This window comes from Bos taurus, chromosome 16 (assembly GCF_002263795.3).
Source record: "Bos taurus isolate L1 Dominette 01449 registration number 42190680 breed Hereford chromosome 16, ARS-UCD2.0, whole genome shotgun sequence".
Lineage (NCBI taxonomy): Eukaryota > Metazoa > Chordata > Mammalia > Artiodactyla > Bovidae > Bos > Bos taurus.
Window position 1 is genome coordinate 39,258,684 of NC_037343.1, and position 16,924 is coordinate 39,275,607.

Below are 16,924 nucleotides of genomic sequence, written 5' to 3' on the forward strand. Positions count from 1 at the left end.
TTCCTTTCGGGAGGTGCACTCTGGAGGCACTGCGCTGGTGGTGGCATCTGAGCTGCTGCTGCGGCCTGTGGCGACAGTGCTGAGCTGTTACCAGTAGAGTGCTTTCCACTGGACTTTGGCTTACAGTAGCTACTGAAAGGGAACAGTGCTGTCGGCTGGTGCTGCTATTTCATGCCATTCCCTGACCAAGTACTGTTAACTCTATCTCTGAACCTTGGCACCAGATGACAGAGTCGGTGGCATCTGGCCGCAGCTGGGAGGCAGTGCATGCGCGCCGGGCGGGGATGTCTAGCTGCGAAGCCTAGCGCACAGCAGCCGCCCTTCGCGGCGAGGGCGGGGCGGTCGCGAAATCAGGCCACGCCCCCCCTCGCCTGCGCAGGCGCGCTTCGGGGCCGTTGCTGTCAGGAGCGCACTAGAGGCCGGACAGTGGCGGGATCCGACGTCTGGCTGTACCCGGCTGACTAAACCCAGCGCGGCGAGGGCGGCGCGGCCCCGGCTCCCTGCCAGGTCGCAGAGACTAGCAGGGACTAGCGGGCAGCCGGCGGCGCAGGCACAATGGGGAATCGGGAGATGGAGGAGCTCATCCCTCTGGTGAACCGTCTGCAGGATGCCTTCTCCGCGCTGGGACAGAGCTGCCTGCTGGAGCTGCCTCAGATCGCCGTGGTGGGCGGCCAGAGCGCCGGCAAGAGCTCGGTGCTCGAGAACTTCGTGGGCAGGTGAGCACGCGAGGGGGAGGGTGAGAGGAGGGGGCGACCCCTCTTCAGGCCGCTGAAGCGTCGAGGGCAGGAGCCCGAGGCTGAACCAGGGGCTGCAGCGGATCGGAGGGAAGAGCGGCAGTGTCAGTGAGGGCGGGCGGGGTCGTCCCGGCTCCGGGCATCCTCTGTCCCTCCCCGCCTGGTGGCCCTCCTGTCTGCCTTTCATCCTGCGATACAAAGCCATTTCCTCCCCGTCCTCCGGTCTGGGAGTCGGGGAGGGGGTCCGCCCCAGGATGACTTCCCCCTCCCGCCCGGTGCGCGCCAGCCCGGGGGACGGCCTGAATGCGTAGCGCTCCCGGGCGCTTCCCAGTCCCCTTTCTGTTTTCCCGGCTCAATATCCTCCTCCTTTTCCTGTCAGCCTCCCCGGGCTCTCCGCGAGGCTGTGGGGTTCATTTCCCTGCCCCTCCCCCCTTGGAGATGCTTTCCTTCTCGCCCTGGTTTTCGGCTCCTGTCAGCTGTCTACTGTTCGAGACAGTCGTCGCCTGCCCCTAGCAGGGGAGGCGGGGTTCGAGGAGAAAGAAATCGTTTGTTGTGGTGAGGCTTTAACCCGCGACGCTTCCCCACCGTTTTCCTAAGGAGTCCAACAATAAAAGGTGGTTTTGTTTGCGTGTGCACCTACTCACAGCTCCAGGCATACGTGAGAGAAACCGAGGCAGAGACTCTGAGAGGGGGGTGCACTGGGACTTGTGTTGTCCAGGTGCCATGTCATTCCTGCATCATCTCGGAATGGACCAGCATCTTTCTCGTACTCTCTCTGCACCCCCTTCCCCAGCATCATCTTCGATTCCCTAAGCTTTTATTTGTCCTGCGAACCTTCAAGTTAACAGCTGAATTGAAATTATGATTCCAGGTTTCGTAGTTACTCTTAATTCAGAAAAACCCAAATAATTCATTTTTAAATTGGGAATCAGCATCCCCCCCCGCCCCCGCCCCCCGCACTGAGCAGTGCATGAGAGATTAAGTTACCTTAACGGCCTTGGCTGAGGAGTGCAGACATTTGCTAAGAAAAGCCCATTGGAAAGCATTATGAAGGCTGAAATCTGTTTCCTAGTAATAAACTAGGTAGAAATGTACAACAGCTGAGGGAGGGGGCCAGCGACGGTACAATACAGAGACTGTACTTGACTCTTTCTGTTTGACTAGTTAGTGATTTGGAATTCAGAAGGTTCGTGGTTTGTTTTTTGGCTTTTCTTTTCTTTTTTGTTAGTGTTTGTGTAAAATTTAGATATTCCCACATCTTTGGGAATGGTAGTATCCATAAAGTGTATATTCTTTTCTCTCAGATGTTGCTCTGTCTCTCAGATGATACTCTTAAGGATATTTTTTTTCCTTCCTGTTTGAACTAGAAAGCTAAGAAACCTAGTTTTAAAAAAAGTAAAATTGCTGACAGTTGGCTGTTATCTTTGACTAAGTCACTTAATCACTTTTCTCAGTTTTATCATTAATTTTAGTAGTGAGAAAAGTGATGGTAAAGCATTTTGCCTACGTCATCATAGACTTAAGGTCTAGAGACGGATGACTATGTGATTTCAAACGTGTACACAAAACAGTCACATACATAAGGGTTTTACTGTCTTTGATTTATTGTCAATGAAATTCAGTAAATTTAAAGTGGTATCTATAGTGAAAGTGAGGTTTGATGAGGTTTTTTTGGAGATTTACAAATTCCAGAGCATTTAACAGGAAGCCTTAATAATAATTTAACTACTTTTGTTTTTTAAACAAATACTTAAAGATTAAAATTGTAAGTAATTAAAATGCAATGACCATATTTTATGCATCTTTCATATATTTAGTTGGATGAATCTGCTTTATAAATGCACTTTTTGCGGCAAGAACTTTTGAACCTAATGTCGATTTTATGCACATATCTTGATTCTGTTCTTGAGATTTTCAAATCCTGAACATAGTCACTGATGCTAATAAAATTGTAAATATCTTTCCTCACTAGCTATCCTCTTTCCAAATGAGAATTTTAAAAATCTGAAAGAGTAAAATATTTTAGCTTGAACACTCTTTATGATAGAATGAAAAATAGGGACGTTGTAAATATTATGTTCACCAGAGTATTTATCAGAATACCTTAGTAATTTATTGGTAATTTAATTTACCAATAATTAAATACTGTAAGAATGTCAAGTCAAAGGAAAGGATGAGCATAAAGAAAAAACTGATTTAATAAATATAGCAAGGCTTTATTATCTGTAGAGATGACACCTGCCAGCAGAACTTATATATTAGGTGAAAATTTAATTAAAAAAGTAATTTGATTTTAGTAAAGGTTTCAGTCATTGAATTATTGAGGAATCTAATTTCTAATTATAAACAAACCTTAGGGAAAAAGGAGTTAAGTTTTTTGGAGTATTTTGTTAGGAGATTCATTCTAGGTGCAAAAAACTGCTCATATTGCACTGTAACCTTTTATCTTTTTATTATCCAGAAATTTTTCAATAAAGACAAGGTTCTTTAAGAATGAAACTTTCCTCTTTTACATATAGCTGTTTTCATTTTAAGGCTCTGACCTCTATGCAGTTATTGAATGCAGTCATAAAACAAGGGCTCATTACTTGGGTAAATTAGTAGCATTTGTTCACCATTTAAGCTTATCCTCTTAAATAATGATGAATTTTCTTCTTAACATTTAGCAATCCATGTTTAGTGGACTGTCTCTTTCTCTGTTTATATTGATTTTTTTTGACACCACTGAATGAATTTGGATGTGAATTTGTTTACTTCATTTAACTATAACTAAAATCCAATTTTGGGGACAAGTTTTGAGACTGTTATGAATAAAATGAGTCTTGAATGAACTATTTGTTTGTGATTTTCTTGTTAAAGTGATGAATTTACATATTAATATAATGTAATATAGTGTGAGAAACCAAATTGTTCTTTTGGGTGTTCAGATGAGATATAGGCTCTCAGTGAGAGGCAGCTTAAGGTCTAATGAATAGAAGCTGAGACTCGGTGGTCTGAATATAGGGGTTCACTAGATGGCATGGGGTCTGTCCATTGGTCTTGTTTGTGTGTAGAAGAATTTATTCAACTACTGTTACATGCCCCCCCCCCCTTTTTTTTAACAGTGCAGTGAGATGATGATAATGGTCAATGTTTATAGAGTATTCATAATGCATCAGGTGCTGTTTTAGGTGCTTTTACATAGATAATCTCATTGAATCCTCTCAACCTCCCAAAGAGAAGGATACTCTTAAGAGTTCCATTTCACAGAAGAGGAAATTGAGATTTAAAGACTTTGAGTAACTTGAGAAGGTGATTTTTTTTTTTTTTTTTTAAATTTGGAGTATAATCGCTTTTGGAGAAGGAAATGGCAACTCACTCTATTATTCTTGCCTCGAAAATTTCAAGGACAGAGGAGCCTGGTGGGCTACAGTCAATGGGGTTGCAAAGAGTTGGACAAGACTTAGCCACTAAACAACAGCATAATTGCTTTACAATATTGTGTTGGTTTCTGCTATACAACAACGTGAATCAACTATCTGTATACATATATTGCCTCCCTCCAGCCTCCCCTTGCCCCATCCTATCTCTGTAGGTCATCACAGACCAGAGCTGAGCTCGCTCTGCTGTATGCATCAGCTTCCCACTAGCTAGCTATTTTACACACGGTATGTATATATGTCAATGCTACTCTCTCAATTCATGCCACCCTTTCCTTCCCCTGCTGTATCCACAGCTCCGTTTTGTACCTCTGCAGTCTCTAATCCTGCCCTGCCAATAGCTTCATCAGTACAATTTTTCTAGATTCTACATATATGTGTAAATACATGATAACTGGTTTTTCTCATTCTGACTTATTCACTCTATATGACAGACAAGGTTCATCCATATCACTGTGAATGACCCAATGTCATCCCTTTTTATGGCTGAGTAATGTACCATTATGTATATGTACCACACCTTCTTCATCTGTGGGTGGGCATTTAGGTTGCTGCTGAAGTTGAATTTAATTTAACATAAAATCAATGGAGCTGGGATTCAGCTTGACGTATCTGGGCTTTATACTTGTGTTCTAAAACCTCTGGGCTGTATTGAACTCTTCCCTATTGAGATTTACCATTTTCTCTGATAAATACTTTTGATGTCTTTCTTTGATCACACTTCAAATCACCACCTAAAATAATAAGAAACTGCTATATTAATAATTTCATTCATAATTTATTTACATCAGTCTGTCTTGCCTCATTTCACAGAGAGTTTGAGGCAACCCCTTAAGTAGAAGCAACATGAGTTAAGAGATAAGTATTTTTCTTTACTATATTAGACATTCTTGAAGGGAGCTCTAAGATGTAATTGGATTATTTATTTAAGTATGTGTTGAGAGGGAATATAACTTGTTTATAGTGGTGTTAAGTGAAACTGTACTAGTTGCTAATGTGTAAATGCTTTTTAATGATATACTTGTTAGAAACATTAGTTCTTCAATGCTAATTATGTAGGCAGAGGATTCACATTATTTTATTCTAGCTTTAATGGTAAAATAGACTTTCCATTGTGCACAAGTAGGTTTTTTGATGAGTGGGGGTCAAATAAAAGATAAAGTGAGTATGTTGAGGGGAGTTCATGTCAATGTGAAAATCTCATATAAGGTATATTTATTTGGTTGTAAAGTTTCTAAACATGGGTATGTTGATTTATCAAATTAGAGTTGTTTTGCTAGAGAACCTTAAAAGTGAACCATTTGATGCTCTTGTTGAATAGACATGACCAGATAATTTTTTAAAAATTCAAAGCCACTTATATGTCTTAGATACTAATTTAGTCTTAAATCCTTTGACTGATTTCAAGAGAGTTTTTAAAAATTGAAGCAGTAATAGTTCTCTAATTGCAAATAAGATTAGGCACAGAGCATGCATTTTAGTGAACTTATTAATTCAGAAATAGTTTTATTTAAAAAAATATCAAAGCATCTGATTAGTGAATATTTTTCAACAAATGGCTTCCAAGTATTAAAGTTATTAGATAAATGAGTGCTAACAATTAAAATGTGATAATTGTTGAAAATCATACTTCATGGTTCCCAAGAGCCTATTTAAAGTGTCAGAAACATGAACTCTGTTTTATCCAACAGTTAATTTTTATAAAATTAAATATATATTTATAAATATACATTATATTTTTAAATTTTTTAAATTAAAATATAAATTATAAATACAAATTATAATTATAAATAAAAATAACAAAGATATTTTTACTGTATTCACATTGTACAATATTCTTTTAGGTTATCACAAATTCAGTTTGTAGGATTTAATTGTAACAATCAATTATTAATAATTCCTGAGAAGCAATATGCCTAGGTGAATTGGACTGGATAGGATATCTCTGTTTTGAAATTTACTTATGATTAACAGATATTAAAAAAATGCACTGGATTAACTTCTTTAAGAATGAAGTTGGGGAGATGTTGTTACCCAAAACTTTGAAGGAATGGGAACTTAATAGTTCGCTATTCTAGAGAGTAGGTTCTTGGGTCCTTTACCAAAGGGACATACATTTAGTAAATTGTTTGTCTTAGGTAGTCAGTACTTTGTGCTGGGCCTAATAAGTAGAGTTAAATTATGATGTTTTGCTTAAATTACAATTAATTTTAAGAAAGGACTGCAAGCAGCTAAAAGAAATAGAAGAGTTTTTCTTTTCCTCTTCCACCAGAGCCACATCAAGAGAACTCAGTGCTAGTATACTGTATAGAACAATCCATTTATTTTCTAGATGGCCAAAGGTTTGTCTACATCTGCTTTGCTTTTTTCTCACACTCAGCATTAATTTAAAAATTCTAAAGGATGTGTTATAGTAAAAATGAACATTGTAAAGTGGAAGGAAGGAGGAGGCCAGGATTTGTTTCGCCTTACTTGTTGGCAGGCATGGATGCTGTTAGACACATTTCATGCCTTCTGTACCTTGTTTTCACATCCCCATGTTAATAAGGAAGGTGATTCAGGGTTAGAGAGACAAGTAATTTGTGCAAGGTCACATGACTAGCAAGTGGCCAAGCAGGGATTTAGTCTTGGGTGTGATTCTGGTTGATAACTCTTGAGAAATGTGGGCAAATAAAGTCAATGAGTGGGTATTATTGAGTTCTAGGTATCCTGGGTAAGAATGTAGAAGGAAGTATTAATGTACAGAAGCTGATATAAAAAGAGAATTGACAGCATAAGGTACGAGACCACGACTTTCAAAGATTTTGTTAAAAATGAAGACAGTTGGGTATAATGAAAACTAAATGGGACAAAATAATTTATACTGTGTCAATTTATTCCTACAGAAAAGAAAAACCTCTGAAAAACTACAGTTCTGAAATTGAGCTGCGATATAGAGGAAAATAGACAGTATTGGAGATATCAGTGTCATTTGGCAGCCGGTATCATTTTAGCTCAAGGCTGCATGCACTGAAGTATCGATGTTAAAGCAGGGAGGTGGTAATCTGTGTCTCAGTGCTTGACTTGACAACAAGGCATTGAATTTAGATTGTCAGTTTATCACAAAGAGACACTGTATGTTGCATAGGGCCTGTGAGAAGAGTAGCAGGAAAGAATAGAGGTTGGGGAGATTAAAAATATAACTGGATACATTGAGGGTGGGATGGATCAGATCAACTAAGGAGCTTGAAGGCACTAATACTTAAGGGAGGTGGAATTCTATTTTTTAAGAATAAGGCATTTAGTTAAAGGAAGTAGTAAGTAGAAGACAAAATGTTACGGAAAATGTTCTAGAAGCAAACTTGAGAATAGAATGTATTTATAAAGGAAGATACAGGCAGAGGGAAGGTTGATACTAAGTGATTTGTATTATTGAGTTAAACACCATTCTAGAAAATTAGAAAGTTTATTAATACTAAATTGGTGGTTTTTTTTTTTTTTTTTTTGGTCAGAGCTGGCTTAGCTTTTTTAAAATCAGTAGTGGAGATAGGCATTTCAATAGGTTCTATAAGAAACTTTCTTCTGGCTTTACTTTTGCTCACTTCTTGGAGCTACATTAGGATACAGAGAAACAAGAGATTTGCCCAAGGTCAGAAATAGAATCAGAGTTGAGTTTGGAACTTGGTGTTTAGAACTGGGAGCCCTGTGGCAGTTCATCATCTTCTCTTTCTCCTCTTATCATTTTAAAGTACCTCCCTCTCATCCTCACTACCTTCTTTCCCCATTTCTTTCCATTGGACCAATCTTTCCTTCTCCTTGTTACTCCTCTCCATTACTTCTCTTGATGGTAGACCAGCAATGAATTTTTTTTTCCTTCATACATAATAGGGTAAAGAGACAGGGAACAGGATGTTTCTCAGGCTAATACACTGTTCCTAGTGGCAAAGAACCTGCCTGCCCATGCAGGAGACACTGGAGACCCAAGTTCGATCCCTGGGTCGGGAAGATCCCCTGGAGGAGTAAATGGCAACCCACTCCAGTATTCTTGCTTGGAGAATTTCCTGGACAGAGGAGCCTGGTGGGCTATAGTTCGAAGAGCTGGACACTACTGAGCAACCAAACACAACTCATACACTAGAGTAAATTGCAACTTTTGGGAAACAGATGGGCCCGGGAAAAGACTGTATGAAATAGTGGATGTTTTCACACTTTATTAATATTTTCCTACCAGTTGTGCATATCTAGAAAGTTGTGCCTGGGTTGGTCACTGATTGGCCTTGCTTAAACTGGGGAAAGCTGCTGAAACGTTGTGTGTAAGTTAAGTAATATAATGAAAAGGTTACTATGTAAGAAGTGGGTGAGATTTTTGAGAGAAAGAATGAATTATTTAATCCATGAATTATATGAATGATACAGTATTGCTTTAGATTTTGTCTTTCCTGTAAACATCCCTGCTGAAGATTCTCTGTTTCCAGGACTTTAAAGTGTGTGTCTCAATGCTTCTTTGTGATGGTGTCTTATTTTCATTTCCCACAGCTTAAAGGTCGTGCTATCTCTGGGAATAACACATTCATACCTATTAGAAGTGAGTAGGGCTTCTGCAGGACTTTATTGTCTGTTGTTTTTGTGGCTTAAAATTGAAAAGATTAATCCATTTAAATAATTGGATGGGTGCTTTAATCTCACTTAATGTATTTGTTTTCTTAGACCCTGAAAAAGCCAGAATTTGGAAAGAAGTCGTCATATTCTGGTGATTGAGGGCAGGCTTTGCTGCTAGGCACATTAGTCCCACCTCTGACTCCATAATGGATACAAACATGGCGTCTCAGCAAGGCACTGAACTTCACTGAGATTTAACTTCCTCATTTGCAATATAGAGACAGTAATACAGATTTCATTGTTTTATGTGCTTTTGGGTTCCAAGTAAGATGGTGTAAAGTGTGTGACCCATAATAAGCATTTAATAAGTGATTTCTATGATACTGTGATTTATTAGAAAAACATGTATTTCATCATTCACATGACCAAAATATAATTCTCAAATATATTTGGTCTGTGTTCATAGTTTCTCACTTTTAGTTCCTCAAACCCTTGGAATTTCCTAAGTTTTGAAAAAAAGGTGTCTTCTGTTAGGTTAATGAGGTGACTTTTGGAAAGCACCCAAGCATGAGGGCCCTTTGCCCGGGGAACCAACCTTGTGATTAGAGGGTTGGAAGTCTCAGTCTCGTCCCCGTGCCCGTTCCTCCCCCAATACCCCTGCAATCTCTAGGGAGAGGAGAGGGGCTTGAAGTCAAATCAGTTACCAATGGCCAGTGATTTTTTAAAAAAATTTATTTATTTATGGCTGTGCTGGGTCTTTATTGCTGCATGCTGGATTTCTCTAGTTGTCGTGAGTGGAGACTTCTCTCTAGTTGTGGTGCATGGGCTTCTTGCTGTGGCGTATGGCTTCTAGGGCATGCGGGCTTCAATAGTTACTGCTTTTGGGCTTAGTTGCTCCATGGCATGTGGTATCTTCCAGGACCAGGGATCATACCTGAGTCCCCTGCATTGCAAGGTGGATTCTTAATCACTGGACCACTAGGGAAGTCTGCCAGTGGCTGATGATTTAATCTATCACAACTATGTAATGAAGCTTCCATAAAAAAACAAAAAGGGCAAAATTCAGAGAGCTTTTGGGCTGGCAAACACATGGAGATTTGGGGAGAGTGGTGTACCTGGAGAAGGAATGGAAGTTCCTCGCCCTTTCCCCATACCTTGTGCTATATGTCTCTTCCATATGGCTTCCTGATACATACCTATTTATAATGAAACAGTAGTAAAATAAATAAAATGCTTCTCTGAGTTTTCTGAACTGCTCTAACAAGTTGTTTGGACCAAGGAGGAGGTCGTGGGAACATCTAATCTGTAGCTGCTGCTAAGTCGCTTCAGTCCTGTCCGACTCTGCGTGACCCCATAGACGGAAGCCCACCAGGTTCCCCTGTCCCTGGGATTCTCCAGGCAAGAACACTGGAGTGGGTTGCCATTTCCTTCTCCAATGCGTGGAAGTGAAATCATTCAGGCGTGTCTGACTCTTCGTGACCCCATGGACTGCAGCCTACCAGGCTCCTCTGCCCATGGGATTTTCCAGGCAATAGTACTGGAGTGGGTTGCCATTGCCTTCTCCAAATCTGAAGCTAGTTGGTTAGAAACATTTCTAACAACCTGGGCTTTAGATTGGTGCCTGAAGTTGCAGGAGAGGGTGGTCTTGTGGAACTGAGCTGTCAACCTGTGAAGTGTGAGGCTTTCTCCAGGTAGATCGTGTCAGAACTGAGTTGAATTGTAGGATACCTAGCTGTTGTCCAGAGCACTGCTTATTGTTGGCGTGAGAAACCACCTCTGCATGTTGGAATTGGTACTAGAATCCATTTGTTTAATGGTTATTAGTTTTAGTCTTTTATCTAGAAATGGACAATTTCTAACTTTTTAAAACAAGTAAATCTAGGAGAAAAGATAGTAGTGTTTAATGTGCATGGCCTGTAATAGTGCATTCAATAAATGATTGCTATTAGTTTAAGTCTTTTATCTAAACTGGACATTTTCTGAAACCAAAGCAAATTTACGAAAGACAATAGATAGTAATGTCTATTTACAAATTTTTTGTGCATGTTGGAAGATCACAGCTGCATCAAAATGCTTACTTTTAGATCTAACTTAAAGATTTAAAAATTACAAAGTTTAGTTCTGGATCTTAAAGTATATTTGGATCTTTTTAAAAGAAAGTATTACCCACATTTAGCATCACTCCAGTGTATATTTAAACAGATATATACAAGTCCAGTTTGTATACTCTTCCTTCCCAAGAGTTCCAAAGTACTTATCATTTATTTTTATTAATCCTTATGGTATCCCTGAGAGTATGGTAAAAGCATGTTTTATTAACTTCAATTTAGAAATATGGATGGTTGAACTGGAAAAAGTTAAGTAACATGCTAGGGTTTGAATGGCAAATACCAGAGATAATGAACATAGAATTAATCACATAGAGATAATACAATTAAAAGGAATTTTGCTGAAATTATTTTCAGATACTCTCCTAGAGAATGAATTTTAAGCAAAGTATTTAATTCTGTGATATTGATAAACCATTCTTAGCATATCTTTATCTTTTGGAAATGTTAGATGAAGTTGTAGGCAAAGATGAAGGTAGAAGTGGGAAAAACAACTGAGTCTGACTGATGAAGGAGGACAACTTAGCAAGAATATTAGTGAAGGTCAAGGAAGAGAAATGACCTATAGCCAAGGAATCAGGAGGTAAGATAGAAAAATAGTGTCAGGTGCTATTAGACCTTACAGAAGTATCAAACTTCTTGAAGTAGGTGTTGAAGTAATACCCATGACTTTATTTTCAGTGGAAAGATTCATATCTTGAGTTAATTGACATTTTCACAACTTGTTAACCTCCAGTTTTATCTCTGAGCTAGTTAACTGGTTCCATTTGGAATTACATTTTCTTTATGTTTCTAGGTATGCCTCAAGCTTTGTGTAAGAATAGTTTTGGATTATCCAGAGGAGGCTTAGAGCTTTGTGTGTATGTGTGTCTGTTTTCTAGTTAATAAAACAGAAGCCCATTATTTTCATATATTTTAAGAAGGAGAAAAGATTTGAAGAAAAAACACAAATAGAATCTAAAAAGGAGGGAGTTATGAGTATTTGTGAGTTATTTAGTTTGAGGTGGATTTAATTTATACCCACAGTAGATGTTCCCTGGATGTTTGTTAAAAGAAATACCTTGGATGAACTGAGGCAACATGATGGAAATCAAGGAGAGCTAGGATTAGTCTGGTCTTTACTGTCATCCCACTGGTCTTCCTCCACTCTCCCTGTCTGATTTAGAGGCTCCTTTTTAGTGGTCCTTGTTCATACTTCACTGCATGGGGATCTTACTGTACAGTTGGTTGCCTTTGTCTGTCCAGCCATTTGCAGCTTCCATGATGTCAGGAGTGCTTGCACTTCATTTGTCACCTTCTATAAACAATGCTGGCATGTAGTAGGAGCTAAATGAATGACTTAGCTGTGTGATTGTATATGTTTATCCAAGCTGAAGCATATGTTCTTCATCAATACGTTTATTGAGGTTGGAGTGGATGTTGGACTGGATGCATTTTTTTCAAACAAGAGTATCAGAGTTCTTTCCAGGTAATGATAAGTTCTGTATTGTGAAACTTTTGTGTTAGTTGCATATTTGTTTATGTGTACCATGCTGCAGTATAAAATGTATTTCTTACTGTGGTTGTCCTCAAAATGGTTGAATGCCTCTGGACTAGATTAAATCTAATGTTACTTCTAGTCGTTTATTTAATTGTTCTGTATTTCCATGGTAGGACATATCTTTGTATAACAGAAGACAAAATTCACAGTATACTATTTTACTAGGTGAGTTAAAATGAAGATAATTTTATTATTTTTATTTTTTAAAATTAATTGAAAAAGGAATATGCCTATGTGATTACACCTCTGACATTCCAATAGTGCATATAGTAAAAATTGTCTCTCACCAAGGTTTCTTATTTATTAAGGTGTTTAATCTGCATATCTGACAGATTATTTCTGGGTTATATTTTCTTTACATGATGTCGTTCTGATTTTTGAGGGCAGAGAGAGTTTAAGAAACTTGTCTGGTTGTAGGTAAGTGATTAAACCAGTTGAAAAAGAACATGTTTGAAAATTCTTTTAGCAGATGGATTATTCACTCACTGTGTCATTTACAGTCCCCTACATGCAAGAAAATGTGAGGTTCTTTGTATATAACAGCTCCTTCAAAGAACTTGGTGACCCCAAAGGGTACAAGGGTTGATATGCACAGGCTATTGTTATCAGGGTAATGAGGCTAACAAATTTGGCAAACCACTTCAGTATTCTTGCCTTGAGAACCCCATGAAGAGTAGGAAAAGGCAAAAAATTATGACACTGAAATATGAACTCCCCAGGTCAGTAGGTGCCCAATATGCTACTGGAGAAGAGTGGAGAAATAACTCCAGAAAGAGTGAAGCGACAGAGCCAAAACAAAAACAATGCCCAGTTATGGATGTGACTGACAATGGAAGTAGAGTCCAATGCTGTAAAAAGCAATATTGCATAGGAACCTGGAATGTTAGGTCCTTGAATCAAGGTAAATTAGTAGAAGTGGTCAAACAGGAGATGGCAAGGGTGAACATTGACATTTTAGGAATCAGTGAACTAAAATGGACTGGAATGGATGAATTTAATTCAGATGACCATTATATCTACTACTGTGGGCAAGAATCCCTTAGTATAAATGGAGTAGCCCACATAGTCAACATAGTCCAAAATGCAGTACTTGGTGCAATCTCAAAAATGACAGAATGATCTCTGTTCATTTCCAAGACAAACCATTCAATATCACAGTAATCCAAGTCTATCCCCCAACCAGTAATGCTGAAGAAGCTGAAATTGAATGGTTCTATGAACACCTACAAAACCTTCTAGGAAAAAAAAAAAACGCCCAAGAAAGGTGTCCTTTTCATCATAGGGGACTGGAATGCAAAAGCAGAAAGTCAAGAGATACCTGGAGTAACAGGCAAATTTGGCTTTGGAGTACAAAATGAAGCAGGGCAAAGGCTAACACATTTTTGCCAAGAGAACGCACTGGTCATAGCAAATACCATCTTCCAACAACACAAGAGAATACTCTACACATGGACATCACCAGATGGTCAGTACAGAAATCAGACTGATTATATTGCTTGCAGCCAAAGATGGAGAAGCCCTATACAGTCAGCAAAAACAAAACTGGGAGCTGACTGTGGCTCAGATCATGAACTCCTTATTGCCAAATTCAGACTTAAATTGAAGAAAGTAGGGAAAACCATTAGACCATTCAGGTATGACCTAAATCAAATCCCTTATGATTATACAGTGGAAGTAACAAATAGATTCAAGATATTAGATCTGAAAGAGTGCCAGAAAAATTATGGACAGAGGTTTGTGACATTGTACAGGAGGCAGTGATCAAAACCATCCCCAAGAAAAAGAAATGCAAAAAGGCAAAATGGTTGTCTGAGGAGGCCTTATAAATAGCTGAGAAAAGAAGTGAAAGACATGAAAAAGGAAGTGAAAGGAAAAAAGGAAAGATATACCCATTTGAATGCAGAGTTCCAAAGAATAGCAAGGAGAGATAAGAAAGCCTTCCTCAGCAATCAATGCAAAGAAATAGAGGAAAACAATAGAATAAGAAAGACTAGAGATCTCTTCAAGAAAATTAGAGATACCAAGGGAACATTTCATGCAAAGATGAACACAATAAAGGAGAGAAATGATATGGACCTAACAGAAGCAGAAGATATTAAGAAGAGGTGGCAAGAATACACAGAAGAACTATACAAAAAAGATCTTCATGACCCAGATAATCACAATGGTATGATCACTTACTACAGCCAGACATCGTGGAAGATGAAGTCAGGTAGGCTTTAAGAAGCATCACTATGAACAAAGCTAGAAGAGGTGATGCAATTCCAGTTGAGCTATTTCAAATAATAAAAGATGATGCTGTGAAAGTGCTGCATTCAGTATGCCAGCAAATTTGAAAAACTCAGCAGTGGCCACAGGACTGGAAAAAGTCAGTTTTCATTCCAATCTCAAAGAAGGGCAATGCCAAAGAATGTTCAAACTACCTCACAATTGCACTTATCTCACACACTAGCAAAATAATGCTCAAAATTCTCCAAGCTAGGCTTCAACAGTGTGTGAATCGTAAACTTCCATGTGTTCAAGCTGGATTTAGAAAAGGCAGAGGAACCAGAGATCAAATTGACAACATCTGTTGAATCATCAAAACAAGCAAGAAAGTTCCAGAAAAACATCTACTTCTGCTTTAGTGATTATGCCAAAGCCTTTGACTATGTAGATCACAACAAACTGTGGAAAATCTTTAAAGAGATGGGAATGCCAGACCACCTTACCTGCCTCCTGAGAAATCTGTATGCAGGTCAAGAAGCAACCATTAGGACCAGACATGGAACAACAGACTGGTTCCAAATAGGGAAAGGAGTACATCAAGGCTGTATATTGTCACCCTGCTTATTTAACTTATATGCAGAGTACATCATATGAAATGCTGGGCTGGAGGAAACACAAGCTGGAATCAAGATTGCCGGGAGAAATATCAATAACCTCAGATATGGAGATGACACCACCCTTATGGCAGAAAGTGAAGAAGAACTAAAGAACCTCTTAATGAAAGTGAAAGAGGAGAATGAAAAAGTTGGCTTAAAAGTTAACATTCAAAAAACAAAGATCATGGCATCTGGTCCCATCACTTCATGGCAAATAGATGGGGAAATAATGGAAACAGTGACAGACTTTATTTTTTTGGGCTCCAGAATCACTGTAGCCATGAAATTAAAAGATGTTCCTTGGAAGAAAAACTATGACCAACCTAGATAGCATATTAAAAAGCAGAGACATTACTTTACCAACAAAGGTCCATCTAGCCAAAGCTATGGTTTTTCCAGTAGTCATGTATGGATGTGAGAGTTGGACTGTGAAGAAAGCTGAGCGCCGAAGAATTGATGCTTTTGAACTGTGGTGTTGGCGAAGACTCTTGAGAGTCCCTTAGACTGCAAGGAAATCCAAGCAGTCCATCCTAAAGGAAATCAGTCCTGGATATTCATTGGAAAGACTGATGCTGAAGCTGAAACTCCAGTACTTTGGCTACTTGATGTGATGAACTGACTCGTTGGAAAAGACCTTGATGCTGGGAAAGATTGAAGGTGGGAGGAGAAGGGGACGACAGAGGATGAGATGGTTGGATGACCTCACTGACTCGATGGACATGAGTTTGAGCAAGCTCCGGGAGTTGCTGATGTACAGGGAAGCCTGGCGTGCTGCAGGGCATGGGGTTGGGAGCAGTTGGAAAGGACTGAGTGACTGAACTGAGGCTAACAATTTTTATGCAAGGCATTTATTAGAAAGTAGTTGGCTGGATCAGGATGATGTCTTCAAATATTTGAGGAGTCATTAGTTGGAAAGGAATTAAATTGACTCTGTGTCCCCAGAAGACAGAATTTGAATAAATGGTTGAAAGTTAAAGGCAGACAGATTTAAACTTAATGTAAGGAAGACTGCTCAGCAGAACAGCTAAGAAATCGAATGAGTCACCTGAGGAGCAGTAAGTATTCCATCACCAGAAGGATAGAGACTGGGGATAAAGACTGACTGGCTTCTTGGCATGGTGTAAATGGGAAGCAGGTTGAGCGTCTTTGAAGGTTCTTGATGTTGAAGGTTCTTGCTATCACATAGTTATTTGTTTATGATTATTACTGGAGGTGAAAGTTTAGACAGAATTTGGACACCTTTAGAGGTGCAGAGTGGAAAGGAAAATATCACATGTCTTTGGAGAGTCCAGGAAAGATTTCTTGAGAGAAGTAGGGTTTGAAAAGGGGCTTCTTAGGTGGCACAGTGGTAAAGAGTCCACCTGCCAATACAGGAGATACGGGTTCAGTACCTGGGTCAGGAAGATTCCCTGGAGAAGAAAATGGCACCTCACTTCAGTATGCTTGCCTGAAAAATTCCATGGGCAATGGAGGCTGGCAGGCTATCGTCCATGGGGTCACAAAAAGTCCGGACACAACTGAGTGAATAAGCAGGGTTTGAAATGAACATGAGAGAATAAGACTTTGATAAGTTGAGATGGGGCCAGAAGTCACAGACTGCAGCCTTCTCTGACCTCTGGATGGTTCTCTAAGTTGTTCCATGCTGCTTAGCACCTCAAGGTTTATGACTGAGTTGTAGTTT

General features: G+C 39.3%; 1 protein-coding gene across 9 annotated transcripts in view; it reads left to right on the plus strand.

Moving 5' to 3' along the window:
- The first annotated feature begins 394 nt into the window (after positions 1 to 394).
- Positions 395 to 16,924, plus strand: part of DNM3 (dynamin 3) — a 651,174-nt gene continuing 634,644 nt past the window's right edge. For 8 of the 9 annotated variants that reach the window (XM_059875294.1, XM_059875295.1, XM_059875296.1 and 5 more), the window contains exon 1: positions 395 to 716. In XM_059875294.1, the coding sequence (XP_059731277.1) occupies positions 556 to 716 (161 nt within the window). In that variant the 5' untranslated portion in view covers positions 395 to 555. The remainder of the gene's footprint in view (positions 717 to 16,924) is intronic. The other variant, NM_001243284.2, reaches the window with a different exon arrangement.